At 38.1% G+C, this 27,795-nt stretch overlaps 1 protein-coding gene across 7 annotated transcripts in view; it reads right to left on the reverse strand.

Moving 5' to 3' along the window:
* PCNX1 (pecanex 1) overlaps positions 1–27,120 on the reverse strand; it is a 160,918-nt gene extending 133,798 nt beyond the window's left edge. For 4 of the 7 annotated variants that reach the window (XM_012756131.2, XM_012756130.3, XM_012756121.3 and 1 more), the window contains exon 1: positions 26,666–27,119. In XM_012756131.2, the coding sequence (XP_012611585.1) occupies positions 26,666–26,818 (153 nt within the window). In that variant the 5' untranslated portion in view covers positions 26,819–27,119. Of the gene's footprint in view, positions 1–26,665 lie in introns of all 7 variants that reach the window. The other 3 variants (XM_012756122.3, XM_012756125.3, XM_012756124.3) reach the window with 1 other exon arrangement.
* Positions 27,121–27,795: the final 675 nt, after the last annotated feature.

Here is a 27,795-nt window from a genome sequence, read left to right on the forward strand (position 1 = left end):
TTTGGGGGTAATGAGTATGTAGTTCTTTTATAATTAGACAAAATGATGAATGATTTAATTAATAGGTCAAGTTCCACACCAAGGCAGTTTCTTACCTTCCTCCTTCTTTGCAATTATTCAAAAATTTAAAAAAACTTTACTCTTAATTACATACCACTGGGAATAGCAGGAAGTGTTAATGGTTATCACACAGCTCTACATAATTCAGATCAAATACAAACCCAAAAAGCTGCTATACTGACAAATGGGTTAGATGCTTTTAATAAGATCAGCCCTCTTAGGCTGAGTGCTAGGACTCATGCCTGTAATCTTAGCATTTTGGGAGGATCGCTTGAGGCCAGAAGTTCCAGACCAGCCTGGGCAACATCGTGACACCCTGTCTCTACAAAAAATTAAACCTTAGCCTGGCATAGTAGCACATGCCTGTAGTCGCAGCTACTCGGTGAGAGGCTGAGCCAGGAGGATCGCTTGAGCCCCAGAATTTGAGGCTGCAGTGATGACTCCACTGCATTCCAGCACGGAAAACAGAGAGACCCTGTCTCAAAATAATAAATAAATAAATAAAATGGTTAAGATGGATGGACATGATGGTGCACACCTATAGTCCCAGGATTGCTTGAGCCCAGGAGAATTTGAGTCCAGCCCAGGCAACTTAGTGAGACCCCATTTCTGAAAAAGAAAATTTTTTTTAATAGTTCAGATGGTAAATAGTGCATGTGTGCATGCACATGCGCATGCTTACCACAATTTAAAAAAAGGAGTTGAATGGATGAGTATTTCACTGTTTTCTCTCCAGTAAGGAAAGAAAACGAAATGTTCAGAAATAAGCCGAGAGACTGAGCTGTTTACACCATGGTTTAGTATTCTTAAATTCTGACAGTTTACCCTTACTATGAAAAATTGTGCTATTTAATCCAGGAGTGATAGGCTCAAACTATTCAAAATGTCAAATACATTTCTGACAGAACTCTTGAAAAAGCCACTTGGAATCATACAAATAGTCGTACTACAATTATTACAATCATGAGATAACCCTGTATTTCATTTCAAAAACTCAAGTGGATAATTCTCCCCTATGGCTAGCACTCTGCATGGCAGAAACACAATCTTTACACAATACTCCTTTCCTTGTGCAGCAATGTAAAGACATATGCTCACTGTCTATGCTTTGCTACGGATTCATAATTTTCACTATTTCCTGCACCACTGACTCAAGATTTAGAAGTATGCTATTGCCAAAGACTGCTTCCTTAATATAATTGTAGCTGTTCTCCAACAGAACTAATTTCAATGCATCTTTTCCAATATAAGTTACAAACTGATTATCAACTACATCTAATACTTACTGTTAACTAACATCTAATACTCTTAATACTTATTGATTACCATGTGTACAGCACATTTCTAAATGCTTTAAGTACAACCCATTTAACCCTCAGAGTCACTTCATGAGGTTGGCTCTGTTATACTCCCCATTTTCCAGACGGAGAAACTAAGACACAAAGAGGTAAGTAACTTGGACTCAAAGAGATATTAAAAAGCAGTTTGGCTCCACATTCAAAAGTCAGCAGACTTTTGTTTTGTTTAAGACCAAACAACAAACATTTCACAGTTTGCAGATGATTTGTTATAATTATTCAACTCTGATGTTATAGTGTAAAAGTTGCCACAGACAATATGTAAACAAATGAGCATGGTGTGTTCCAATAAAACTTTACTTATGGACACTGAAATTTGAATTTCATGTAATTTTCATGTGTCACAAAATATTACTCTACTTTTGATTTTTTTAAACTATTAAAAGATGTAAAAATTCTCCTTAGCTCATGAGTCAAAGGATTGAAAAAACATCCTAACAAATAAATGTAAGGATGTATACTGATGGACTAAAATAAATGCTATATACTTTATAAGATTTTTCCTATACTTTTATTTAAAGAAAGAAAAGCAAAAAAAGGGTTTTAGGCAACTTGGATCTATACATTTTGGTAAAAGTCAACAGCTTCATAGTTAAAATGTTACAAAAAACATATGTAAATATATTAGTTTTCTACTCTATTTCATGAAGCAATTTTATCCAATTTATTCATATACATCTTTAGTAACAGCTTTCATCATCACAAAAGTCATCATCGGGTTAGCTAACATAGGTTTACACAGCACATCTACATTATCATTTTAGAATAAATCATTTGAGTTACACTTTCTGAATGTATATATGATGCTGTTACTAGAAATTCTGTCACAAATATCCATCTGCACTTCATTAGGACAATTGTTCTTTTTTTCATTCACCCCATAAATACATATTATCTCCATAAGCTACTTTTAACTTAATCTTCAAAAATTTACTATGATATTCAACACTTGCAAATTATTGTTATAACCCTAGTAATAGCTACTATTATCTATGTTAAATTTTTAAAGACTATTTTAAAATCAGACATGTTGTTATAAACACAAAAAAAAGAAACTGGAGGGGAAAAAGGTAACTGAGCAAATGGCAAGTAATGCAAGAGACTTTGTAATGACTCAGACAATATAATTCTTTCTTTGCTGAGGGTTAATAATAGGTGAAGTGGGGACCTAGCCTTATGAATCAAATACATAGTCATATGGTGTACTAGAGAAAGAATGCTATAAAACAAGAGCAAGATGGTGCAGAGGAGAGTAGAATGTATTAATACTTAAACAGCAGAGCTTTCCCCAGTTTCCAAAATTATCTTTAGATTATTGTAGAGAACAAAGGCAAGGTAATAAGGTTCACATAATTCCAAAAAGGTCTGCAAATAATTCCTGTCTAGAAGAGTTTGTTAAAGGTAGCACATTTTGAAATTTTTCAAAAATGAAGGTTACAGGCCGGGCGCAATGGCTCACGCCTGTAATCCTAGCACTTTGGGAGGCCAAGGTGGGTGGATCGCTCGAGGTCAGGAGTTCGAAACCAGCCTGAGCAAAGAGTGAGACCCGTCTCTACTACAAATAGAAAGAAATTAATTGCCCACCTGATGTATATATAAAAAATTAGCTGGGCATGGTGGCGCATGCCTGTAGTCCCAGCTACTCAGGAGGCTGAGGCAGAAGGATCGCTTGAGCCCAGGAGTTTGAGGTTGCTGTGAGCTAAGGCTGACACCATGACACTCACTCTAGCCTAGGCAACAAAGCAAGACTCTGTCTCAAAAAAAAAAAAAAAATGAAGGTAACAAAGAGGTATGCCCCCAACTACAACATACCCAACAATCTAAACCTTATAGATGGAATTAGTGATTCACAAAAATCTTTTCCAAAACTAATCTTCCCTATCCCATGTATTAAAATGGTTTTCTGATGATATTAAGGTACCTATTCCCAAGCCATCAAGCAGTAAGTAGCAAACCTAAAGTGTACTAAAAAAAAACCTCGTATGTCTAAAAATTATAACTGGTTATTAAAATGTCAAAACAGCAAATAAAAACAGAAAGGTAGAGGCATTTAACCATCTAAAAGAAAGAGTGTGGTACAGATTTATCTTTCAGTATTATCCAGATGATATCACCCAGAGAACGAATTCTATTTTTTATCCAAAAATTCCTAAAATGGACTCTGAATTATATATAAGAATATAATTTGAGAGGCATCAATAAAGTTTTGATTTATACATGATTTTCTGATTAAATCTAATGAACCTGGAAAGAGGGTGAGGTGCCCTATACTGAGAACTATCTTGATTAATATCTTCTTTTGTAAATTAGCAAAGACATTTTCGTGTATAAATCACTCTTTTATTGGTTTAATCAGTCTAAGTAAATCCCTGAGTAAACTGATAAAAGCTGAATTTCTAAATGGTAAATATGAGGACAAGAAGCTGTCTACTAAAGTCTAACTTAAATAGCTTGACCTAGTTCTTTATTCCATTTGTTTCTGATATCGTCTATTGAAACAGTTTTTCAGAATTCATAGTAAATAAAATTAAGCATTCATTAACTTGGCAATTCTGAAGAATAGTAGCTAGGTTTCTTTTTACCATATTTCACAAAATGCTGGTTCAGGATATATATATAATGGGCAAATAAATATAAAACAATGAGATACTCCTTGCTCTTATATAAGAGCGTAACTATAGTCATATATGCACAAGCACAAAATAAATAACACAATAGCTCAAATTTAAGGCTTAGAAATAAAAATAATTTAATTCAATAACAAAAATAATAAGCCAAAAGAGCAGTCAAAACTATAAGAATAGGCCGGGCGCTGTGGCTCACGCCTGTAATCCTAGCTCTTGGGAGGCCGAGGCGGGCGGATTGCTCAAGGTCAGGAGTTCAAAAAAAACCAGCCTGAGCAAGAGCGAGACCCCGTCTCTACTATAAATAGAAAGAAATTAATTGGCCAACTGATATATATATAAAAAATTAGCCGGGCATGGTGGTGCGTGCCTGTAGTCCCAGCTACTCAGGAGGCTGAGGCAGGAGGATCGCTTGAGCCCAGGAGTTTGAGGTTGCTGTGAGCTAGGCTGACGCCACGGCACTCACTCTAGCCTGGACAACAAAGCGAGACTCTGTCTCAAAAAAAAAAAAAAAACTATAAGAATAAAGTAAAATATTTTAAAATAAAATATTACACACAAAAATTAGATTGTCAAGTTATTTTGATTGTATTCTTTTATGTTCCACTAACATTCGGTGGAATCAACTGCAAGCTGAAATCCTACCACGAAAATGAAAATCAATATGGTACATAAACTAAAATAAGTATATTAGCTCTCATAAGAGTATTACCAGAACCCATACATTATTTCCATCACAATTGCCCTGAGCTCACTTAATTTGCTTGAGACAGAATGATGGTATTGCATGCTATATAATCCATTTCTACCTTTAAAAGAAAGTGCTAAAATTAGGCAATGTATCACACACTAAATTTAAGGTGAAGTAAATGTGAAAGATGCCTAATAGAAAAAAATAATGCAGGAAAGCATAGCATATCTTACTACCACCATTTCCTCATTTACCTTTAAGGAGACTTAGATACACTTAGCTCAATGAACAAGAGCTTTATTCATTCAACATATATTTCTAGAACTCTATTAAGTTCCAGGTACTTCTCTAAGGAATTACCATTATAAAGCAATAAACAAGATCTTTTCTTCCTCTCTTTGAGCTTCTTAGGAGAATGACTAATTTAGTGTTTTGCCAAGTACCAGGTGCTTTAAATGGATTATCTCACAACAATCCTTTGAACAAAGGACTAATAATATTATCTCCACTTTACAGATGAGAAAACTGAAAGTATAAAGTCATTTGCTCACAGCTGGTAAGTGGTAGAAACAGAATTCATACCGAGTCTGACTCCACTGCCTGGGTTTTTAACCACTATACTAGACAGTCTCCCTCCAAGGCAGTGTTTCTTATCCATTTTTTTTTTTTTTAATTATTGTCCTCCTAAGGAGCCTTTTGGGGCATTTTTTTCCTACTCATGCCCACCCTCATGAAATTTTAATACCACAGATATATTGTATACCTGTATGTACAGTATGTACATCTGTACTTTAAACCTAAAAAGGTAAGATTTTTTTCATACACACATCCCTCAAGAACTAGTTTTTGCCCCCACGAGGACATCACATTCACTGATACTGTATGCCCATGGCAGTTTCTCAATGTTGACACTGTTGACACTTTAGGCCAATCCTTTGGTGTGTGGAGTGGATGGGGAGGGAGCCCTATGCATTGTGGGAGATTTAGCAGCATCCTTGGCCTCTAGCCACCAGAGGCCAATAGCACTATTCTAACTTTAGATTAAAATCCCCCCAAAATGGTTTCCATCCCTTGAAACATTCAACTAAGTGGCAGCAATTGCTTCTCTTGCTGCTATTTACATATTCATAAAGACTATGATCCAGATTCTGTTCACAATAAACCGGAAGGGACAGGATATAAGCACACTGTGAATGCTGCATCTCTGTAGCAGAGTGAAGGAGCAAGTGCGATGGCAGGAGCAACAGCAAGAAAGAGAGAAAGCATCTGATATAAACACAGCAGGAAAAGAGACCCACATTAGACCAATAAGTGAAAGGACATTAAAGTTTAATGAAATCCATTTATATCGTGTGCCATAGAACACGCCTAACAGGGCCCCAAATGAACAGTGAGACAAATTATCCCACTTTAAGTATACACGAGAACCATAACTAAATACCTGGGAGAACACTGTACTTTATAAATGGGCTTCCACTGTATTCACATAATATGCTGGTCAAAAAGGGGAGCCAGGATGAAGGGTATAATTAGATGGTGATGGGAAGAGCAGCTCTGAGTCCAGGACTCAGAACATAGACTGAAAAAGATCAGGGGACATTTAGCTCATCTCAATCAATCACAGGTAGGCTTTCAGAAGCAGACTAATCAGAAAGAAGCACCTTGCATGACTGTGGAAGAGGACAGTAGCAGGTGACTGTGGTGGTGGTCCTGAGGTCAAAGGGAAAAAACAGCAGAGGCAATCTGTGTAACCCTGAGCCAATGATTCAACTTCTAGGAGCCTCTGTTTCCTCATCTGTAAAATGGGGATAACAGTATCTACATTTCACAAGGCTATGATGAGAATTAAATGAGAAAACTTGAAAGCATATGGTTCATGGATATATAATAACACAATAAATACCTGATATTTTTAATAATGTTTAAGCAATATGGTGACAAGACTAAGATAAGCAAACAAAAAGACCTCTGAGTAGACACAGTTCAAAGGAACCAAAGATGAGCCACAAAAAAGATGAGGTAGGTGAGATTTGTGAGACCTAAGAATACACAAAGGTAAATGTCAGTCTGATAGTGATTAACCAGAAGTCACTGGAATAAATAGATATATATTTCTGTAACACAATAAAGGAAAAAGAACCTATATTTCAAACAAAAAACTTGGTATGCTTAATGGTAAAACACTACTTTAATTCCCATTAAAGTAAGGAATAAGACAAGTCTGTCCAAATTTTCAACAGCATTTAATACAGATTTGTAAAGTACCATGCAAAGCGATTACACAAGAGAAAGAAGTACATCAAAAAGATATGAAAATTGTTACTTAGCTACATAAATATATATCTGAAAATCCTTTTAAAATCACCATTAAAATAATTAGAAAGAAGGCCGGGCGTGGTGGCTCACGCCTGTAATCCTAGCACTCTGGGAGGCCGAGGCGGGCGGATTGCTCAAGGTCAGGAGTTCAAAACCAGCCTGAGCGAGACCCCGTCTCTACCATAAAAATAGAAAGAAATTAATTGGCCAACTAATATATATATATATAAAAATCAGCCGGGCATGGTGGCTTGTGCCTGTAGTCCCAGCTACTCGGGAGGCTGAGGCAGGTGGATCGCTTGAGCCCAGGAGTTTGAGGTTGCTGTGAGCTAGGCTGACGCCACGGCACTCACTCTAGCCTAGGCAAGAAAGCGAGACTCTGTCTCAAAAAAAAAAAAAAAATAATAATTAGAAAGAATAAGGTAATTTCTAAGGTGGCTGGTTGCAAAATTTATAAACTAAAATCAATAGTTTGGGATAGGAACCTTGAACAGAAAAAGGACATTAAATAGAAACTAAAGAAGTCTGAAAAGTATAGACTTTAAGTCAATAATGATGTACTAATACTGGTTCACGGGTTGTGATAAATATACCACAGGAATCTGAGATGTTAACAAAAGGAGAAATTGGGTGTGGTGTATATGGGATCCCTCGGGCACTATCTCTGCAACTTTTCTATAAATCTAAAACTACTCTAAAATAAAAAGGTTATTTAAAAATATTAATAGTTTTCTTATATACAAGTCATAACCACTTAAAAACATAATGAAAAAAATGGTTCCATTTACATTAATGTTAGAAACTAAAATCTAAGACTAATCCTAAGGGTATATGTGCAAGGTCATGAAGAAGAAAACTTTTAGAAAAAATACTCTGAGGGACATAAAATACTTGAATAAATGGAACGCTCACCTTACTCAATATCAAACAGGTGTCAAACTCCCCTCCCCCAAAGTAATCTACAAATTTAATGCCATCTCAATTAAAAATTTAATAGTATTCTTAGGAAACTTAAAATGGAGGAGTAAGCATGCAAGAATAGCCAGAAAAATAATAAAAAGAAAGAATACCACAGTAAGACTACTACTATAAAAGAAAAAAATATGTGAAAAACTAGAGTCACTAAAAAAAAATGGGATTCATGTAAGAATACACATATTAATGGAACATAAAACCCAATATACCCTAGGAGAAATTTAGATTATAAAAAGGGCAACACTGAAACCACTGAGAAAAAGATGGGACTGTTTAATAAATTAGGTTGATTTGGATAATTGCCTATCAAATATTATTTTTCTTAACTAGCCCCCACACATTGCTTACAGCAAAATAAATTCCAAATGGGATAAACTATAAAACTATTAGATGTTTACAGTTATATCACAAAGGACTAGTCTCTTTAATATATAAAAGCCCTTTGATATTAAAAAAACACAATATATTAGAAAAATGGAATATGACTGTTCACAGAAAAATGAAATAAAAAGAATCCTTAAGCTTTTCCTTTACAGAAAAAGCTTAGGCCGGGCGCTGTGGCTCACGCCTGTAATCCTAGCTCTTGGGAGGCCGAGGCGGGCGGATTGCTCAAGGTCAGGAGTTCAAAACCAGCCTGAGCAAGAGCGAGACCCCGTCTCTACTATAAATAGAAAGAAATTAATTGGCCAACTGATATATATATAAAAAATTAGCCGGGCATGGTGGCGCATGCCTGTAGTCCCAGCTACTCGGGAGGCTGAGGCAGAAGGATCACTCAAGCCCAGGAGTTTGAGGTTGCTGTGAGCTAGGCTGACGCCACGGCACTCACTCTAGCCTGGACAACAAAGCGAGACTCTGTCTCAAAAAAAAAAAAAAAAAAAAAAAAAAAAAAAAAAAAAAAAGAAAAAGCTTAAATTAAAACCACTCTAAGATCTATTTCTTACCTATGAAAATAGCAAACTGATATGAGGCTATAGGGAATCAGGCACTCTCATAGATTGCTTGAAGGCATGCAAAGTAAATAATACCACCCCTCAGGAGGGCAATTTGACAGTAACTTTCAAAACTACAAAAGGATTTATCCTTTGACAAAGCAATATCATTTCTAGGAATTTATCTTAATAATGTATCTGGACACGTGAGATGCCTTTGTACAGATTATTTACTACACCATATTTCGTGTTAGCAAAAGGCTACAAAAAATTGTATGCCCATCAGCAGAGAACAGGTTAAAGAATACATTCAGAAAATGGAATACTAGGCAACTATTAAAATACATGAAGAAGCCCTTTAGGTACTGATAGATAGATGTTTAAGATATACCGGTATTATGTGGGAGGAAACCAATATACAATGGTATGTTGGAGGAGGGAGACAAATACATTTGAATTTTCATCTGTAAGCTATGGTGAGATTCACAAGAATCTGTTCACAGTGGTTTCTTGTGGAAAGTGATGCCGGAGTGGAAAATGTGAGGATTGTGGACAGGTATAGAAGGGCAACCTTTCACCACCTGTTAGTGTTGTGGTGGTATTTTTTTACTTAACCATGCAAATTTATTACTAAACTTTAAAACTACCGGAAGAAAACATGAATTTTTTTTACAAACCTTTAATAGGAAAAGCCTTTGTAACAAGAAGAAAACTGGTAAATGTGAATACTAAATATTTCAAGTTTATATACTCAAAAAAACTGGCTCTCACAACGAGTGTTTGAAAAAAAAAGTATACAGAAGGCAGTTAAAAGAAAAAGACATGTCTACTAAGCATATGAAAAAATACTAAAAAACTTACTAAAAAAACATAAATTAGGCAGGGCCTGGTGGCTCACGCCTGTAATCCTAGCACTCTGGGAGGCTGAGGCAGGTGGACTGCTCAAGGTCAGGAGTTCCAAACCAGCCTGAGCAAGAGTGAGACCCATCTCTACTATAAATAGAAAGAAATTAATTGGTCAACTAAAAATATATAGAAAAAATTAGCCGGGCATGGTGGCGCATGCCTGTAGTCCCAGCTACTCGGGAGACTGAGGCAGAAGGGTCGCTTGAGCCCAGGACTTTGAGGTTGCTGTGAGCTAGGCTGACACCACAGCACTCTAGCCTGTGCAACAGCGGGAGACTCTGTCTCAAAAAAAAAAAAAAAAAGAAAAGAAAACATAAATTAAAACAAGATGCCATTTTACACTATCACATTAAAAAAGATTCATAATAACCAATACTGGTAACAATAAAAAGGAAACAGATCCTTTCACACACTGGTGACAATATAAATTGGCAGAATTTTTTTGAGGTGTAATTTGGCAACATCTAATTTAATTTTAAATGTGCATACCCCATGACATCATGCCATAAATTCCCACAAGTAAAATCTTATGTGCATAAATGTTCACGACCTTTTTATCACAGCATTGTTCATACCAGAAAAAAAGTAAAAGACAGGTAAATAAGGAACTAATTAGTTATAATACATTCATGTAATGGATTACTACACAAATGGTTCAAAAAATAAAGAAGAGCTACATGAACTTCAGTGGAAAGTACAGCACAATATAATCCCATTAGATTTAAAGTACCCACATAATATGTATGTATGTTTGCATATGTATAATACCAAGACATACCAACCATTATCTCTAAAGAGAAGGAACTCATGGGGCAAAGGACAGAGAGGGAAACAGGAGACTTACATTTTGAAATACATATACTTGACAAACTGTCTAGAACAGTATCTACAGCTAGTATTATTTCAGGACAAAAACCTAATAAAGGATTTTTAACTGAAGGGTGAAATGCTTGAGAAATATACCATACTGGATAAAAAGTATTGTATAAGTGTTACTATTATCAGTACCATAATAATCTAACCAGAATCAGAGTTATTCAACAATTTATTCACTGCTGAAAAAAGGAGATGAGTTAAACCAGAACCAAAGCAAGAAACAATAAGGTGTTTTCAGATATTCACAAATAACAGACTAAGACCTTCCAGGGTAGTGACCATTAGCTTGGAGTGTCCATCAGAATCACCTATAGGTTTTTTCTATTGGTACATGTTGGCAGAGTTGTTTTTCAAAATATACACACCAGGAATCTCCCCCAGATACTGATGTATTAGAGTGGAGCAGTATAGAACCTCAGGTAAGCTAACTCCCAGTTATTAGATGGTTGTTTTTGTTTCGTTTTGTTTGAAGAAAGGTGATGATATTTCTGTTCTATGGATCACCTGTATAAAAAGACCATGTCATGTGTAACAGGCCAGCAATTCTCAAGTGAAGTATCATGACACACACTAGTTAAGGTACAAAAAAGAAAAAAAAAAGCATCCTTGAATTAGCTTCACTCTAGCATGTGTACATTTGCTCCTGATATGCATTTTGCTCCAGAAAGAGAAAAGCCAGGTGTGGTGTGCCTGTAATCCTCACAATTTGGGAGGCGGATACAGGAAGATTGCTTGAGGCCAAGATTTCAAGACCAGCCTGCGAATGAACAAAACCCCAACTCTACAAAAAGAAAAATTAGCCAGGTGTAGTGGTACACACCTGTAGTCCCAGCTACTCAGAAGGCTGAGGCAGGAGGATCACTTGAGCCCTGGAGTTGGAGGTAGCAGTGAGCTATGATGACATCACTATACTCTAGCCCCAGACAACAGAGCAAAATCCAGTCTAAAAAAAAAAGAAAGAAAGAAAAGAAAAGAAAGAAAGGAAAAGAAAAGAAAAGAAAAGAAAAGAAAAGAAAAGAAAAGAAAAGAAAAGAAAAGAAAAGAAAAGAAAAGAAAAGAAAAAGAAAGGAAGGAAGAGAGATGAGCAATGGCCCACAAAGAAATTGGAGTGGAGGAGAGGGGAGATGTAGTTTGAAATCATCCCATAACTCTCCTCACCCCTATTAGTAACCAAAAAAGTAGAAAGTTATTATTAGCTGAAAGCCACATGTGAATGCTTGGAGTAGTGTGAAGAGTTATGTAGTGTACTTTCTGATTTTACAGTTATATTGACTTTCTTTACTTTATCTATAGATACATCATTAATAAGGAAGAAAACCAAAACAGCACAATGAAAGCTTGAGTAACAGTGACACTGCATAATGATGTGAACAAAAATGATGCCATAAATATTTGTCAGTAATTGTGTAAAATTACCAAATCAAAGGCAACATAATGATAGAGAAATTTGCAATACAATGCTAATCATGTTAAAATTTGCAAATTCTAGGAACTTTAATTTTGGACAATAAAATAAGGTTTATGTTTACAGGAACTACAGAGAATGGGGGAGATGATATCACAATTAAATAAATCCATAATGTAAAACACTCTATATATAATTTACCTATATGTGTATTATTTTTTACCTAGACTTTTTTTTTTGAGACAGAGTCTCGCTTTGTCACCCAGGCTAGAGTGAGTGCCGTCACAGCAACCTCAAACTCCTGGGCTCAAGCGATCCTCCTGCCTCAGCCTCCCAAGTAGCTGGGACTACAGGCATGCACCACCATGCCCGGCTAATTTTTTATATATCTGTTAGTTGGCCAATTCATTTCTATTTATAGTAGAGATGGTGTCTCGCTCTTGCTCAGGCTGGTTTCGAACTCCTGACTTCCAGCAATCCACCTGCTTCGGCTTCCCAGAATGCTAGGATTACAGGCGTGAGTACCTAGAGTTTTTAAAAGTTAATTGGATGGGAGAAAAGTGATTAAATCCTAACTGGATCCCAGTTTGGAAAACCCGGCTAAAAATGACATTTTTTTTACTGGTGATGGGTACACTAAAAGCCCCAACTTAGGCATTATACAAGGTATCCATGTAACAAAAACATTTGTACCATCTTACTATTCTGAAATAATAAAAAAAAATTAAACTAAAAATTACATTTTTAGGGTAATTGGGGGAAGCTGAACACAGAGTAGATGTTAGATATTAGGGAATTTTCAATTATATCTAATGTGATAAGGGTATTATAATTATACAGGAGATGAAATCTGAACCATTTAGGGGTGAAATGTCATGATGTCTGCAACATATCAATTACTCAGATACATATATGGGTGAGTGTGTGTGTACAGATAAGTATCATACATCTGTATATAGCTGAAGAAATTTTTTTTTAAAACGTTCATAATTGTAGAGTCTAGGTGGAAATATGGGTGATGATGTACTATTCTTTCAACTTTCTTATTCATTTCAAAATCTTCATATTAAGAAATTGGAAAAATAAGATTACTTTAAGCTTATTCTTCAATAACACATACAGTATACTTTATTATTCCTGGACATAAAGAACTAAAAAAATTGAGTCTTTCTAATACACTATAATTTTTTTTAGATTAGCTATATTTATTCTCACTTTAAAAAAAAATCTTTAAATAGAGGATTTCATTACTAAAATGCCAAAAAAAAAAGAAAAAAAGAAAACCTCTTTGCTCTGAAGCCAGTTTATTTTGGTTTTATCATGAGAGTCTGTGAAGCTTGTGGAAATCATGCGTAATGTATATTTCTGGAATAAATAAAATAGAAAACTGCTAAATGTGAATCATAATTGGTTTATTTGAGACTTCTTAACTGTTTGTTTTTATATCCTTTCTTTAACTGTTCCAGATACATACCAGAAATGGTAATGTTATGAACATAAATAATATCTCAGAAGTTAAAAAATAAATCACTGAGAAACCCTTAATATGTTGGATATATCAGAATAAAATACTTGACAGCAGAGCCAAACACTATACCCAAGAACACCTATTCTTTTAATTAACAATCTTTCTCCCCAGAACAAAAATTTACTTGCCTAGTGGAAAGACTGTGGAAATGCTATTTCAGCACAAATAACAAACCTCATAGGAAGTACTACCATAAGGCCTACCACAGTGCCTAGCACACAGAAAATGTTTTGAATGTATGAATATCCTCTGCATAGAGCATTCTAGGAATTACTTCCAATTCCAGAACACCTTATGACACATAATTATTTATATTCCATCTTGTAATATGGCTGTGTACTTGTCTCATAGCCTCTAATTTATAAATTAGGAAAAAACAGTATTATACAGGAAGCTAAGAAGAGACAGGTGTCCATTCTGCCCTAAATGAGGTCTAAAGTCTTTTTCATCTTAGAATTATTTCATTTTATACAATTCCTCATATGTAAAATGTGTTTTAAAATAGCCTAAAATACATGTTAAAGGTCAATACACAATTCAAAAATACTCAGAATACTCTTCTCTTGTCCATCTAAAAAGTATCTATCAAAGCCTTAAAATCTTTTACTGATTATTTTTATAAGATACATTTGACAAATTGTTATACATTGTATAATTCCTCAAAGAATAGAAACCTAGCCTATTAAGGAAAAACATAAGCCAACCTTACTAAAGATGATGATCCTAACTGCAACATGGTATCCTGGATTGAATCTTGAAACAGAAAATGTACAACTGATGAAATCTAAATAAAGTATAATGTCTGTTAATAATACTATACCAATGTTAATTTTGTAATTTTTATAAAAGAACCATGGTTATGTAACATTCTAATAGTAGAAGAAGCTGGGTGAAGGGTATATGGGAACTCTCTGTACTATCTTTGCAACTTTTCTGTAAATATAACATTATATTAAAATGTAAATTTTTTAGGATGATAACTATGGTCATTATATCTGTTTAGTTTATGTCTAGACAACACTTAAACAAGAAGTGAGGAGGGGAAGGAAAACAGCCAGATATGTGATTCAAGCTTCTCAAATTCATGACTAATCTTCCTGCCTATTCTCAGGGCAGTTGGCACTCAGGGTTCTTTGTATTTGGTTTGTATAAGCTCTGCAGAACAGTGCTTTTTCCCTCCCATTAAAACCTCAAAAGGAAATGGCTTGCTTTTCCCTAGGTTTTCTTTTCTTCCTTATAACACAAAGCAACTAGCACCAATGGTGCAAGTTATAAAAGATAACTATTCAGGTTCCAACAATAAAGGAAGATCTTTAAACTGTTTTGCAATTCTACCAAATAAAGCATCTAATCTTTTGGGGGGACAGACCGAAGAAGCAGAGGAACCAGAATCAGTAGCTACTTATTTTACTGTTCAAGAAGTCAACAGTAGTAAAATCTACATAATGTTTGTTGTAATCTTCCCTTTTCCATATCTTTAGCCCAGGCGGGCCACACGCGGGTGTTTTTGCCTGTTTGTTTTTTTACTTCAAAATAAGGTATGAGCAGTGTGCATAGGAATTTGTTCATAGTTCTTTTTAAACTATAGTCCGGCACTCCAACGGACTGAGGGACAGTGAACTGGCCCCCTGTATAAAAAGTTTGAGGACCCCTGCTTTAGTCTAAGCTACTCTAGTGTTACCTCTCCCAAGTGTCCCACTCCACCTACCAGATAATTCCCACCTTCTCCAGCTTTGCTCACAGACACAGTAAAATCATTGATTTAACTCAGATTAAGTAACAGAAGGAAGCAATCAGTCTCTCTTAAAGAAACACCTCTGCTTATCAAGTTGCCTGCTGTGAAAATCTGAGCATCAAGAGCAGGAAAACTCAGATCAAATTTGTTATGTGATATATGTTAGTGCAATAAACATCCTTAATTTGGACTAAAAGAAGTTTAAATTAAAAATTTAAGAGAAAGTCTGCCTATTATCAAAGACAAAGTATTACTGAAATGGTTTTATTAAACATTCCATTGAATAAGAAATTTACAGTAACACCCTGTTTTGGAAAATATTGCAAAAGGGTAGGAAGACTAGTACTCTTAATAATGTTTATGGAAATTTAAATTAGGACTACTTTCCTGGAGGGCAATTTTTGACCAATCTCTTCTTTTGAAAATGCAGACAGAGGCCGGGCTCAGTGGCTCACGCCTGTAATCCTGGCACTCTGGGAGGCAGAGGCAGGCGGATTGCTTAAGTTCAGGAGTTCAAAACCAGCCTGAGCAAGAGCAAGACCCTGTCTATACTATAAATAGAAAGAAATTAATTGGCCAACTAATATATATAGAAAAAATTAGCCCGGCATGGTGGCACATGCCTGTAGTCCCAGCTACTCGGGAGGCTGAGGCAGCAGGATTGCTTGAGCCCAGGAGTTTGAGGTTGCTGTGAGCTAGGCTGATGCCACGGCACTTACTCTAGCCTGGGCAACAAAGCAAGATTTTTGTCTCAAAAAAAAAGAAAAGTAAAGAAAATGCAGACAGACCCCTTTTTATTGGGCTTAGCAGATACTGCATTATTTACAAATTGAAAGGTTATGGCAACCCTACACGGAGCAAGTCTACTGGCTTCACTTTTCCACTAGCATGTGCTCACTTCATGTCTCTGAGTCACATTTTAGTAATTCCCAAAATATTTCAAATTTTTTCATTAATATTTTATCTGTTATGGTGATCTCTGATCAGTGATCTTTGATGTTACCATTATAATTGTCTTGAGGTGCCACAAACCCCATCCACATAAAATGGTGAAGACTGTTCAAGTGATAGAGTCACACATCTCACTTTAAATCAAAAGCTAGAAATGATTAAGCTTAGTGAGGAAGGCAAGTCAAAGTTAGCTAAGTTGTGAATGCAAAGCTCTTGAAGAAAATCAAAAGTGCTACTCCAGTGAACACACAAATAATAATAAGAAATCAAAACAGTCTTATTGCTGACAGAAAGTTTGAGTGGTCTGGATCAAACCAGCCACAACATTCCCTTAAACTAAAGCCTAATCGAGAGCAAGGGCCTAACTCCCTTTAATTCTATGAAGGTTAAGAGAGGTGAAGAAGCATCACAAGAAAAATTGGAAGCTAGGAGGCATTGGTTCATGATGATGTTTAAAGAAAGAAGCCATCTCCATAACATAAAAGTCCAAGGTGGGCCAAACATGTGTGGCTCACACGCCTGTAATCCTAGCACTCTGGGGGGCCAAGGCAGGAGGATAGCAACACAGCAAGATTCTGTCTCAAAAAAAAAAAAAAAAAAAAAAAAGCTAGGTGAAGAAGCCAGAACCAATGGAGAAGCTGTAGCAAGTTATCTAGGAGATCAAGCTAAGGCAACTGATGAAGATGGCTAAACTAAACAACAGATTTTCAATGTGGACAAAACAGTCTTCTCCTAGAAGAGGATGCCATCTAGGACTTTCACAGCTAAATAGGAGAAATCAATGCCTGGCCTCAAAGCTTCAAAGGGCAGGCAGACTGACTCTCTTGGTAGGGGCTAATGTAGCTGGTGACTTTAAGTTGAAACCAATGCTCATCTGCCATTCTGAAAATCCTAGGAATTTAAGGAATTATGCTAAATCTACTCAGCATGTGCACTACAAATAGAACAAAACCTGGATGACAGCACATCTGTTTACAGCCCGGTTTATTGAATATTTGAAGCCCACTGTTAAGACCTACTGCTCAGAAAAAAAAAAGATTCCTTTCAAAATATTATTGTTCATTGACAATGCACCTAGTCACCCAAGAGCTTTAATGGGTATGTACAAGAAGATTAACATTGTTTTCATGCCTGCTAACACAACATCCATTCTGGAGCCCATGGGTCAAGCAGTAATTCCAACTTTCAAGCCTCAGTATTTAAGAAATACATTTCATAAGGCTCTAGCTACCATAGATAGGGATTCCTCTGATAGAGCAGAGCAAAATAAATTGAGCCTTCTCAAAAGGATTCACCACTCTAGATGTCATTAACAACATTCATGATTCATGGGAGAAAGCCAAAATATCAACATTAACAGAAATTTGAAAGATGATGATTCCACCCCTCATGAATTACTTTGAGGGGTTAGAGACTTTAGCAGAAGAAGTAACTGCAGATGTGGTGGAAATAGCAAGAGAACTAGAAGTGGAGCCTGAAGATGGGACTGAATTGCTACAATCCCATGATAAAATTTAAACGAATGAGCAGTTGCTTCTTATGGATGAGCAAATAAAGTGGTTTTTAGAGATGGAATCGACTCCTGGTGAAGATGCTGTGAGCATTGTTGAAATGACAACAAAAGATTTAGATTATTATGTAAATTTAATTGATAGAGAAAGCAGTGGCAGGATTTGAGAGGATTGATTCCAATTTTGAAAGACGTCTACTATGGGTAAAATGCTATCTAAACAGCATTGCGAGCTACAGAGAAACCTTTCATGAAAGGAAGAGCCAATTGATGTGAAAACTTGATTGTTATCTTATTTTAAGAAACTGAAACAGCTACTCAAACCTTCCACAACCACTACCCTGATCAGTAAGTAACCATCAACATTAAGGAAAGACCTTCAAATAGCAAAAAGATTACAATTCACTGAATGCTCAGATAATAATTAGTATTTTTAGCAATAAAGTATTTTTAATTAAGGTATGCAAATTTTTTTAATTTTTTATTTATTATTTATTTCTTAGAGATGTAGTCTTGCTCTGTCACCAGGCACAGTTTCACAATCATAACTCACTGCTGCCTCAAACTCCTGGGCTCTAGTGTTCCTCCCACCTGAGCTTCCTGAGTGGCTGGGATTACAGGGATGAAAAGTATACTGGTCAGTAGACTTTTTTCCAGATATAGTGGTACTGCACACTTAATAGGTTAAAATATAGTGTAAACATAACTATCACCCATAACCCATGCACTGGGAAACCAAAATATTTGGGTGACTCGCTTTATTGCAATATTTGCTTTGTTACTGTGGTCTGGAACTGAACCCACAATATCTCCAAGGTATGCCTGTACTGTCTTTCCTTGGCTCTGTTTCTGTCTTCATTTTCCTACCTTTCTTGTCTCCTTTGCTGATTTTTAAGTGCCATGGGGTATTGGAATTCTGTCCAAGGCCATTTTCATTTTATTGAGTTATACCTTCTCCCCAGATCTTATCTATATACTGATAACTTCCAAGTAAATCGTATCCCAAATATCTCTCCTGAATATTCCTCTTCAATACTGTAAACTCAAAGGTACCCTCAAAATTGCTCAGCAATCCTACCATCAATAGTCAGTTCAGTTTCCCACGCACTAAAAGTAAGGACGGCATTTCACTTTTGGGGGAATCTTCCTCACATTTTGACTATCCTCTTCACCTCCTCCCTTACTCTTAAAAGAACACACTCACTTTGTACTTCAAGGAGATTACATAAATCATAAAAGATCAACCTCAACTTTTACCATCAACTGTTTATCCCTTCCTCCATCAGCATTCATCCTTACCTCCTTCCTTCTTCCTTTCTGAGGATGATCCTTTACTTTCTGGACCATAATCCTATTTTGCCTTCTCAGGAACCCTGCCTTATTATCTACCAAGTTCTCATTCTCTCATTAATATTCTCTCTTAATATAAAGATTCACTCAATGTTTATAAAATAAATGATTATTTATCAAGGAAAACATGCATATCTTTTAATCCAACAAGTCTATTTTTAGGAATTTATACAAAACACCAGAACAAAGACTTAACCATAACAATATTCATGCTAGTGTTTTCTAAATAACTAAAAACTAGAAATAAACTACATAACCAGTAACAGGAAAATGATTAGATACACAGTAACAAATCCATACTATGGTATACTACAGAGCTATTCAAAAGTCACTTTTTCCCCCACATGGAAACATTCACAATTTATAGTCAAGTGAAGCTAGAAGGCTTCAAAACAGTATGAATTCTATGAGCCCATTTTTGTAAGCAAAGAAGCAGAACAAATATTTGTAGCTCCAAATACATTTTGGTTACTAACATGTTCTGCAGGCTGGGGTGATAAGATTACCAATAGTTTTTACTTTCTTTTTTTAATTTATCTATAATTTCTGATTTAGCTAAATTAGAAGAGTTGAAAAATATTTTATTGCATGGACCAAAAAAATCTAAATACTGAACAAACGAAAGAGTATTAAAGACTACTAAAACTGAAACGAGAGGATATTAAGTATGCAACTATTAATTTATTTTAAATTAAAGCACAGTCTTATTTGGAAAGAGAAAAGGGTTTTGATATTCAATAAAGTTTTTCAATGCCTTTGAGTGCTGATAAAACCTATTCTGATGTTGGGGTGACACCTTTATACAAAATAGCCAAAAGCTGGAAAGAACCTAGGTCTTCATCTATAAGAGAATGTATAAAGATGAACAAACTGTAGTATACTCATACAAAGGAATACTACTCAGCGATAAAAACAACAAGCCACTGATACAACCTATGGGTGAATCTCAAACACATAAGTGAAGAAGGTTTTCACAAAGTAAATGCTACATGATTCCATCTATATGAAGTTCTAGAATGGATAAACTAATTTATAGAACAAAGGTCACAGGACCAACTGGGAAGAGCAAGCAGAAACTATCTGGGGTGATGCTAATAACCTACAACATTGGGGGTTGTGCTGCACAACTGTATGCTTTTATCAAAACTCATTAATGGTTCACTGAAGATTTGTGCATTTGGAACTCGAGCTAATGGGGCACCTGCTGAAGTATTTAGGGGTGCTCTGTACGGAGGTCTGTAACTTAATTTATGTGTATCCCCCTAAAAAAGGTACACAGAGGGATGCATAGATGAACATATGTATTACAATATAAAAAACTGTAAAATCCAGGTGGTGGGTACAATTTTTTCAACTTTTCTATATGTTTGAAAAGTCTCATAATAAAATACTGGCAAATTTAATTCTCAGTAAAGTCAGCTAAAGAAAAGAACTACTTGGTTAAATCTGTATTCAAAGGCTGGAAAAGAAATATAAACTTTCCTAGTTTTCCAAATGCCAAATGATTTTATGATTTGGAGTCATTTCTCAAATGGTAGAAAACATTCCATCTTTATGTAACAAAAGGCAGTAGAACATTTTAGGAACCAATGCCATTTCTGTAAGTTCACAAGCTTTTCTACAAGTTGAAAAATATGGCTGCTTTTTGGATACTCCATTTGTAAACCATCTTTGGACAGTGTACTCTTAATCTATTATAGGTGATAGGACAGATTAGAGCTATGTCTATGCCATCACCAATTATGGAAATAATTAGATTCACCTTGATACTAAATATTGAAAATACTGGTGAGAAAACGCACAGGCTAAATCAAAACAGGCCATTCACTATTTATTTCACTTTTTCCTAACGGCAAAGAAAATATTCTAACAGTAAATAATCATATGCTAAACTACTAACTAATAGGACAATAACTTTTCTGACTTAAGAAATATAAATTTTAAAATATGAAGATTTCTGTTTTAGTCATCTTAACTAAATCTTGTTTACAATGACTTCAAATTCTTTCAAATTTTTAGGCAAGAAAATAACCTGAGAGCCTCAAAGAAATCATCATAATAAAGGATTTATCATTCTACAGATGACAAAAATCAGCTACAGAAAGCAATAATGAAGATAACCCAGGAAGAAAAAGCTGAAACTTTCATAAATGTTATATGACTTAGTTTCTGAATATAATCTATCCATAAATTTATATAGTATATATTACTATATATATCATGTGTGTATACATGTATGTATAACTGCACAAAGAGCCAAATAAGTTGCTCTTTTAGTGATTTAAGGGTTTTTCAAGAGTCATTCTGTATTTTTCAGTAATTCTACACTTAATTTTTGTCTTGCACACCGACACTGAGACTAACCCCAAGATAAGGCATGGCTTCACCATATAACAGACTACCAGACTACTCTGTCCACTGTTCTCTGTCCAGTTCTCCACTACTCTACAACTGTTCTCTGTTATGTTGATAAGTCCAAAGAAGGTTCACCTACATAAAAATTCATTTAATAAGCCTTTATTCAGAGCCTAATACGAGCCAAGCAGTAAAGCAGACACTGGATATACACTGCTGAATATATCAGACCTGACCCCTGCCCTCATGGAACTCACAAGGTATTGGGGTGGGGGTTGGGGGGTGGGGTGGGGAGAGAAAGAACAGACAAATAAAGATATATTTTTGTGATAAGTGCTACTGAAGAAAGTTACAGGATGGAATGATGGAAAAAACAGAGGGAACCTATTTATGGCTATCAGGTTAGGCCTCTGTAAGGAGATAATATTTAAGCCCAGCCCTAAAGAATAAGCAGCAGTCAGTCTTGCTAAGAATAAGAAAGGAGAGTAACCTTTCAGAAGACAGGGCATGTGCAAAGGCCCCAAAGAAGGTACAAGCTAAATAAGCTGAAGTAACAGAAAGAAGACCAGTGTGACTGGGGTATAGTGGGAAACCTGCACAAACTGTAAACAAAGGCAGAATTGACTTTGATGATGCCATGGTAAGGATGCTGTATTTTATTGTAAGTACAAAAGAAAATCATTAAAGGATTATTAAAAAGGAGAATGACACAAACAGATTTATGTCATTTACTTTGTGGAGAAAGAATTGTAAAGGGGAATGAACAGAAGCCAAAGACCAGCAAGGAGGCTAAGGCAGCTGTACAGACAAACAACAGCATGGACTCTGAAGTGGAAAGGAACGTCTGAAATATTCTGAGTAGAAATGATAAGATTTGCTCATAGGAGGGGGGAGGGGAATAGTACTAGCAGCCAGATATAAAATAGTGTCATTAACTAAGATAACAGAGTGAGAGAAAAAGTTTTGTGGGGGTAGCAGGGAAGGCAGGTTCAGTGGGCAATTCAGAAGCTTTTGGATGTGTACCTTTGAGATGCCTGTGAAAAAAGAGAGGGTATACTGAGTAGCAGCTGGATATAAATCAGGGGCTGGGAATTAGGGATATTGATTAAGTTCTTTGAACTTATGTGGAATGTTTATAAAATACAAATTAATGGGCTACACTCCAGATCTACTGAATCAGAATGGGTTTGCACATGTGCACATTTTTAACATTGTCAAGTGATTCTGATGTCAACTAGAGCTTAAGAACTACTTACATAAATAGATTTTAATGTTCTATTTCGTCACCTAGGGATATAATTCTTTATAGACGAAAGCATGTTGAGTAATATGTTACAATAATGGTTTGACTTAATAAATCCAAAGCTATCTAATCTCCTCCAGTCATACAGCATTATAGAGGAAACACTTCTAATTAACCATTCTTTCAAATGACATTTACTGAAGGCCACTCTGAAGGTGAATAATTTCTTCTATTTCATAAATATTTTCTTGCAAAATGCCCATGAAATATCTCACAGATGAGTAAATCAAGGTTCAGAAAGGTAGAATCTTGCCCAAATGACATACAATCAGTAACAAAACCAAAATTCAAAAATCAAGATACAAATTCCAATCTGCCACCCACCCTGAAAAAGTGCACCATCTGTGACATGTCACATACAAAAATAATTATAAGAAGATAAAAGGGAGTGAATTCGTTAAAGGAAACAATCAGAATTAAGAAGAAAAAATTTCTTCTTGATTTTCACTACTTAAAAGTTTCATAATTGCTAAACACTATAAATTCTACCTTTCAAAGTATCCACCAAAGCTCCTAAATAGATAGCAAAAGTGAATCTTACATAAAAAGTTCTAAGACTCTTTCCTAACTCCAATGTACAACAGACTTAGGGTCTTTTAAAAAAGAAAAAAAAAAAAAAAAAAAAGCACCAGGTACAGTGGCTTTGGCTTCAGAAAGGTCTGTGTAAATCCCAGCTCACAGCTCACCCATCTGCTGAAGGTCACAAAACAAGTCACTAGCAGCAGCTAAGGCTCATAAAGACACAAGGTTTGGGATAAAGAACCTATACATATACTTAATAGTCATTATCAATTCTAATTATTACTGAAAGATCATATAATTAATAATCTATAGGTTTCTGAAATTTTATTTTACACAGAATGTTGGGTTTTACTTTATTTTAGGTATGTACTTCAAAGTCTCCACCTCAACACTATAGCACTAGAATGTTTCCTGAAATGTTTACAAATCCTCTTTTGCTGACCACCTATAGATTAGGATTCATCCCCTGCCTATAAAGATCAGGGTCACTCTTTACTTACCCTTTCATAAAAGTTCTAATGGTTGTAATTTTTCATTATTCCCAAGCTAGAGTTTACATTCCTTGAAGGCAAAAGCTGTGTCTAGTTCACTTGCCAACATTTATTTAATACTTGAGTACTTACTATGTGCTTAGAACTGATCTAGCTAGGGCCTGAGAATACAGCAGTGAATAAAACAAAGCTCCTGCCCTCAGAGAGCATATAGTCTAATGAGATAATAAAGATATTTTGCCAATAAACGTATATTAGTTAGGGATAAGTATTATACTATTTAAAAAGAGGGTAGGAGGGCTAGGACGTGTTATAAGAACTGAGGAAGTTATTTCACATAGGGTATCAGGAAAAGCCTCACATATACCAGAAACCTGAAATAAGTGGAAAAAGCCACACAGATCTCTGGAGAGGAGGAGTCATCCAGACAGAGGGGGAAGAATGAGCCAAAGGCCCTGTGGCAGGAACTGTACTTGTTGTATAGGAAGAACAGTAGGAAGGCAAATGTTGTGTGTGGTTGGGGTGGGGAACAGACACATAAGAGGGTAGGCTTTGAGAGCAGAAGAGTGACATGACCTGAAAGAATTACACAGACTTCTGTATGCAGAATAGAGACTAAAGAATGGAAGCAGTACAGCTCATTAGAACACTGCAATAATCCAGAAGAGAGATAATGGTGGCTTGAACCAAGGGAGTGATGATGGTGCTGTGATGATGAGTTGGAGACTAGTTAGGTTTTGAGGATAGAACTCACAAGATCTGCCGACAGACTGGTTGTGAAGAAAGAGAAAGAGAAGAATCAAGGAGAGTTTTCTGTAAATGTTTGGGAAGAGTGGAATTAGCATGAATTGGTCAGAGAAGCAATGTTATTTTTCCCAGAACCCAGCAAAGTATCCAGTACATAGCAGACATTCACATATTTGAGAATTAAATTTAACTGAATAAATTCCCAAAATGAAGCAAGTAAACTCAACGTATTGGTTTCCATTTGCTCCAATATGCTTTTAGCCATGTTTGTAAATTACACAAAGAGACTTAACCATGACACACAGTTAACCCAATGTGCTAACAAAGAAACCTTACACTGGGACACAGCAACTAATCCTTACCTCTCAAGAATCATTTTCGGTTTTAAATTTACAATTCTCCTGGATATAAATCTATTATGAAAGCTCTGTGACACAGCCTGAGGATTCTTACACCCAAAGTAATTAACCTGTTCATTAATGATGTCATATTCCTGGAAGGTAGAGTAGTGCAAATAGAACTCCCTAGGCCAGAATTAATTTAAAATTATAACACTTCGTGATAAATTTTCAGAATGCAACAAGACTGAACAAGTCCCCTAATAAAATAAGCCATAAGCCATCAGCATTTTTTTAAATGGCTTTTTTCACCTTAAACAATAAGTCCCTTGAAAACAAATTTCAATGAAAAATCTGAATCTTCTTGGGAATGTGAAATTTAGCACATCTTCCCCCAAGGAGAAACTTCCCTACCAGTTACTGAAACTGAGCTTCACTTCGGGAAGAACTGGGTGTCCTCACCTTTGGCACTTCTGTTAGTCATATTCCCAGTTTTTCTAACTCAGCACCTATTCTCGCTCGGTGAAGAACCACAAAGTTAGCAGAAACACATTCAAAGGAATTCTCCTAAAATAAAAAGTAACTATCCTTTCCCTCCTTCCGGTTACTTTAAAAATTTAACTGAAGCTTTAAGCATCATTTCTATCCAGATTAGTTCCCCTAATGCCCCACCCTAACCTAATGTGCTTTAAAAGAATAAAAAAAAAAAAGAAGTGCGCGTAAACAACTCTCACTGAAAACAATCGCTTAAAAACGTAAATCAGTAAGAGAAGCTGACCGTACCGAATTCAGCAACAGGCGGCAGTTTCCTTTTTCCTATCAGTCACAGGCCTTGAACCAACCCAAACAAATCCGCCGAAATGCCAGCCAGATTCCCCGTATCTCCGCCGCTCCCTCCCCCAGAGCCGGCCTGGAAACACCACAGCCGCCGACCGCGGAGCGGAACGGAGAGCCAGTGGGAAGCAAAACGATGGTTTTGAGAGGCATGACGCTTGAGAGCCAGGTTTTCCACCACCCCCTAGACGAGGGCGAGCCCGGGCGGCGCGCACACACACTCCGCACCGAGCCGCACGCGTCCCGGCCCGCTCCCGAGGCCCGCACGCGGAGCGGCGGCGAGGCGCAGGGAGGATTCTCCCCGGAGAGCGGGAACGAGAACCGCCGCGGGTGACGGGAGTGCCCAGGGGTGCCCGGGCGCCCGCGGAGCCGCGCGCAAACAGGCGAGCGTGCCAAGGATGGATGCGGCGTCCCCTAAAGGAGCGAAACGCTCAGCGCCTTCCACCACACAGCAAGGGCAGGGCGCCCGGCAGGGACGTGCCCGTCCGGGTGGCAAGGTTAAGGACCCCCTGAGAAGGGGCCTAGCAAGCCGCTATTTCCCAGGGAACGGGCGGGCGGCACGGGGGCGGAGGCGCGGGCTGCTGTGGACTCGTCTCTCGCCGCGTCGCCGACACAGGGGAAGCCCTGAGGAGAGGGGAGAGCGGGAGGAGCCGTGGGGGAGGGGAGCCGCCACCGAGGGGGCTGCGGTCCCCGAGCGCGCCAGGGCGCAGGACGGTGGGCTGCGCGCCCCGGGAGAGGAGGGCGCAACCCAAGCGCCCGGCCCGGGAGGCGCGACCGCCGGCGGACTCTGGGAAGCAGGCGCTGCCCCGCCAGCCAGGAGGGGAAAGGAGGCACCCCGCTGCCCGCCCCGACACTCACCATGTAGAGGGTGAAGGGCAGGCCCAGCAGAAACAGCCACAGGTAGAGGTGCAGCGCGTTCACGAAGGTGGCCTGGTGCGGGTCGTAGTACCAGCCCCCGCTGAGCGCGGCCCACACCCCCTGTCGGAGGATTTGCAGCGTCTGCGACCCCATCCCCACCCGGCGCCGCCGCCGCCGCCGCCGCCGCCGTCCCCGCCCCGGCCCCAGCTCGGCCTTGGTCGCCGGAGCCTGCGGCTGCCCGGTCTATCCTCCTCCGGAGCTCCGGGAGAGCGAGCCGGCGCTTCGGCGGTCGCTAGTGCTGCTGCAGGAGGAGGAGGAGGCAGCGGACGAGGAGGAGGAGACCGGGGAGGAGGAGGCGGCGAGCGGCGGGGCGGAGGGGAGCGAAGAGTAGGAGACCGGCCTCCAGAGCGCCGCCGCCATCTTGTCTCCTAACACCCGGAGCCGGGGCCAGGCCCCCGCCGCCCGCGGCCCGCCAGCGCCCCCGCGGCCGCCGCCACCGCGACCCCCGCCGGCCGCCAGCCCTGCGCCGGGCGGAGAAGCAGGCACCGCGCCCGGGCGCGACGGGGAGCAAGCCGCGCCCCCTCCAGCTCCTCCTCTCTCCCTCCCCGCCCCCTGTGCCGGCTCCCCGCGGGGGTGCGCAGCGCCTCGGCCGCCGCGGGCGCCCCCTGCCGACGCCCGGGAGAAGTGCGCGCTGGCGCGGCCAGGGCCTGGGCAGCGGAGGGTGGGGTGACGCGGTAGCGGTTCTGGGGGACCCCATTCCTCCCGGGGGGCGAGGGGGGGCGCGAGTCGAACCTGGCAGGTTCGCTTAGCAGTCCCTGAACGGGGACTTTCTGACTCCGAAACCAATAGACTTTGTCTTCATAAAAGCATCCTGGCTGACGTTTATGGTTAAAGACCTGGGAAGAATTGAAGCTAACATCTGAGGTACTCATTGAAGGCCTGAAAGAATTAGCCGCGGCGGATGGCACTGTTGAAAAGTCACAAACGCACCCAATTTGGGCAAGAACTGTGTTGGCCCTTGGGTGAGGAAAATAGACACCCACGTTCAGGATTGGAGAATGTACTACTTCCAAAGATAAAAGTAATAGAAGTTACAAGAAATGAAAGCATGAACTGAACAGGTTGTCGTT

The sequence above is a fragment of the Microcebus murinus genome, chromosome 6, assembly GCF_040939455.1.
Source record: "Microcebus murinus isolate Inina chromosome 6, M.murinus_Inina_mat1.0, whole genome shotgun sequence".
NCBI classification, from domain to species: Eukaryota; Metazoa; Chordata; class Mammalia; order Primates; family Cheirogaleidae; genus Microcebus; species Microcebus murinus.